This window comes from Sinocyclocheilus rhinocerous, unplaced genomic scaffold (assembly GCF_001515625.1).
Source record: "Sinocyclocheilus rhinocerous isolate Xijiao unplaced genomic scaffold, SAMN03320098_v1.1 scaffold781, whole genome shotgun sequence".
Taxonomy (NCBI): domain Eukaryota; kingdom Metazoa; phylum Chordata; class Actinopteri; order Cypriniformes; family Cyprinidae; genus Sinocyclocheilus; species Sinocyclocheilus rhinocerous.
This window is the reverse complement of record NW_015658395.1, coordinates 2348012-2351774: the sequence shown is the minus strand read 5'-3', so window position 1 is coordinate 2351774 and position 3763 is coordinate 2348012. Positions and strand designations below refer to the sequence as shown.

The window sequence follows — 3763 nt, the reverse complement described above, 5'->3', positions numbered from 1 at the left end:
TTTTGTTTCGTCTTTGCCACTTCAAATCCAAATAAAGATGCCTTTTAGTATTAAAAGTGGTAGAAAATTACAGGTAATTATCTTTGACGATAAAAACGCTGTAATCAGCGGGCTACATCAAAAATTACCCTAATTATGTCTGCATTTATGAGAATGGAAAAAAACCCTCTCTTGGATAAAACCCATAAATTGTCCCAAATATCTCCTTCATATTAAACGAGACTGCAGCTGGATGCTTTGTTCAGGATCGATCCTGTGGCGAAAGGCATTCAGCGTCTCGCAGATCAAGGCAGAGAGAAAGGGGGAAAAACATTTTGTCAATACCTTAATAATTGAGCTAGAGAATGACAAGATGGACAAGATGCAGCTCTATTCTGTAGGAAAAACACTTTGAGAAACCACCAGCTCGGGTAAGCTATTTTGCTATTGCTTCAGATATCAGATATATTCCAGCATTAGAAAAAATGTCATAATGTGGAGGTAACTATTTACATATTACTGTGCAAGTCGTTTAAAGGTCCTAATTTTGTATGTTTTATAAAGAAATGATTTATTCAATGCAGATTATTCCAATAATCAAATTCATAACTGATTCTAAAAAGTCTGTTTCATAATGTCTCCTTAAGAAAAAAAGGCACGACACGATACTTGAAGTCATGTTTACTCCATTTATGACAAAACATAAAAAGTTAACAACTAAAATCGGACAATATATTTACAATCAAATTGCTTGCTTTTGCATGATCAGAAACATCTACCAAAGAGGTTTGAGTTCGTTTTCAAATGCGACTCAAGCGCGTGCGATGTGACAAAACGTTTAGCTTCCTGTTCAGATTTCATGTTGGCGATGAATGTTTGATTAGAGTCAAACGTGAGAACAGATTTTTAATCAATCTGTTTATGATGCTACCGACAGTTAATTCCATTGTTGACCTTCGCTGCACCACGTCTTCATCCTTCAAAAGAAATCGTCCCCTTAATAGGCCAGAATAGATCTCTATTAAGGATGTTAAGCCGAGGACAATGTGCGTCCTAGCGCACGTGAACTGGGCGAAGACAGGATGTCAACATCAAGGCCTCTGGCCTAAAAAAGGGTTAGTTGCCTATCTCTGCATGGCGTCCTGATGAGGCGCCGAGTACCAGTGTGAGTAACCGGGCATGTAGCTGTTAGCAGACATGTTTACTCCTTTAGAGGAGGCTGAGACGTCCCAGATAGGAGGAATGGCTGGAGAGCGCGGGGACAGGGCGATGGAGCCGGGCAAAGGGTCAATCTCGTGAGGGTTACCGCCTTGTTTTAACAACTTCTTGAACTTGGACCTTTTGTTTTGAAACCATATCTTTACCTGAAAGACAAATAAAAAATTTAGGTTGCTAAATTGTTAAGTGAAGGTGATGTCTAATTTAGTGTAACATGATATTTTATTTTTGTCAGGGTACAAAACAAACAAACGTATTATACAGCCTGCTTCCAAAACACCATTATTCCACCATTATCAACAACAATCAAGATATAATACTCAACCTAAATGAGCAACACAATAAACTAATAATGCAAATGAGTCCACATCTCACCTGTGTCTGTGTGAGCCCGAGAGAGGCAGCCAGTTCCGCGCGCTCTGGTAACGCCAGGTATTGAGTCTGCTGGAAACGGTGATTTAGTGCCTGGAGCTGCAAACTGGAATAAATCGTCCTCGGCTTTCTGATCTTTTTGCCTTTTCCGTTGAAACGTATTTCTCCATTTTCAATCACTGTTGTTTTCTGCTGTTCTGAAAGGGGTGAATATTGTGGAATGATGTATAAGTCTGTACAGAATTTTAAATGCGATTTTTTTTGACAAACACAAATAGTCTGTAATGTTCATTCAAGCACTCTATAGCATAATTACATTGTCTGTCATATTTAGGAAATTGCATGTAGTGACACGTCGAGACGGGGACAATTAGATGCTAATTATAATTTGCAATGGTGGGTAGAATCACTGGCGGAACGCAATAAATCATTTTGAGGAGAACACCGTTATCGCTGACATAGGGACGGGCAAAACTAGGCGAGAACAAAAGAGAACGGGTAAGGTGCTTTAAATACGAACTTGCAGTGTATGTCCTTGTTACATATTATCGAAGTACAGCTTAGCAATGAAAACAGAGCTGTATGTTTACGCGTGCAAATACGCTTACCTGTGGCGTCTAACCTGGTCTGTGCTCCGCTGGCGTTACTGTGATAGGACGGCAGGTATGGACTGTGGTGGGGATGGCTTACATAGGAGTAAGGTAGCGACCTGTTATAGGAGTTCGAGCCGGAGTACGGAGAGCTGTCGTGCTGCTGCTGATGAGACCCGGAATGGAGACAGTGGAGCGGATAATGGCTGGCGGCCATCGACGGGGAGCTCTGTTGTGAGTTCGATTGCTGTCCAAACTCCATGAAAGCAGATTTTGACGAGTCTTGAGCCTCCAGACCGTCAGCCATCGTCGTCATGGTCATCATCAAATTTTCTGCTTTGAGAGCACTTATCCCCTATCTCTGAAGTCCAAATGAGTCCTTTCGTTGTGTTCGTTTCTTTCTCTCCTTGGTTAGGAGATATTGCGTTATTACCTCCAAAATGTATCCTTTTTTGTCCTGTAATTCTCACACGGTATGGTGGAAGGTGGGCTTGAGTAAAGGCAGAGATTTTAAGGTGGATTCTGTTAAATTTGAGTCCTTGTTTCCAGACTTGATGCAGCTACTACAAGTAAAATGGTTTGTCTCCAAAGGGCAGCGCCTTCCGATTGGTCATTCAACCTAACGTCATCAGTTCTCTGCTTTAGCTGAGACTTCACAGTGAGTTAACTACCTTAACAGCTCCCACCGTAGCCATAACCATGTGGAGAATAATAATGCTGGGATATCCCTCTGATATTCACTACATTCCCACTCAGATACGCGACTCCTGAGACAATGTCGCGCGCTGCCATCGAAGAAATTAATCGCGTGGTTCGTAACCGCGGCAGAGGTGCCAAATAACGCTTATCCTACAAACCGCGCACACTGAATGCATCGAATCGATAGAATACGATACAGGACAGCGACTTCGTTGCCTTACGTACGGTACAACTACAACGTCACTTTTATGGACGTTAATCTCTAAATGCATTTAGCCTAAAAACAGCAGAATCCACACTAGTAAAACAATAGCACAACACAAATAAAACCACACAGAACAACACATAAATAAATAAATAAATAAATAGGGTGTGATTTACAGTATAGAAAAAAAAATCTATTAGGCCTAGGTGAAAATACGCGATGCCAAAATAGAAAAAGCATAGTTTTAAGCGTCTTCAGAGAGGATTCACTAAACACGCCAGATATGTTCTGGTTTAATTAAGCCCCAGTCACTGAAATGCCCGGGTTAGTGACAGCCTTTCCTTGTAGTAATCACGAGCAAGTCACAGTCGAAAATATATGCAAATTACTAGTGCAGTTTGTGGTTTGGCAAATCGCGATCACATTATAAACCACTATGTAAATATACCCTACAACTGCAAGGCTTTCTTCATTCTCATCTCACTCAATTTTTATTTGATAGACAACGAGTTTCCTTATGATATGGCATAAATTTACTTTAAATGGTCATGAAACAGCAATTATGGTCGCAATCAGTTATATCCAAATCCTCTTTGATTATCCGTTACACTGTATTCAGACTGGCGCTATAAAATTAAGAACAATTCGTCTGTAATGATTATAGACCTTGTTTATTTTGGGAGGTGGATTAAAAGTGGAT

The 3763-nt window shown here is 40.6% G+C and overlaps 1 protein-coding gene across 1 annotated transcript; it reads right to left on the bottom strand.

The window, feature by feature from the left end:
- Nucleotides 1–684: 684 nt before the first annotated feature.
- Nucleotides 685–2583, bottom strand: LOC107722133 (homeobox protein Dlx6a-like). Its single transcript, XM_016530357.1, has 3 exons — nt 2178–2583; nt 1573–1766; nt 685–1343 (listed from the first exon to the last, which is right to left on the bottom strand). The coding sequence occupies exons 1-3, from the start codon at nt 2482–2484 to the stop codon at nt 1104–1106; spliced, it is 741 nt and encodes a 246-aa protein (XP_016385843.1). The 5' UTR covers nt 2485–2583; the 3' UTR covers nt 685–1103.
- Nucleotides 2584–3763: the final 1180 nt, after the last annotated feature.

Excerpts from the sequence above, each read along its gene's own strand:
- LOC107722133 (XM_016530357.1), bottom strand. The coding sequence starts at position 2,484 with ATGATGACCATGACGACGATGGCTGACGGTCTGGAGGCTCAAGACTCG. Across the intron at positions 1,767-2,177 it reads GACCAGGTTAGACGCCACAG|AACAGCAGAAAACAACAGTG; the intron begins GTAAGCGTATTT and ends CACCCCTTTCAG. Across the intron at positions 1,344-1,572 it reads TCGGGCTCACACAGACACAG|GTAAAGATATGGTTTCAAAA; the intron begins GTGAGATGTGGA and ends TTTGTCTTTCAG.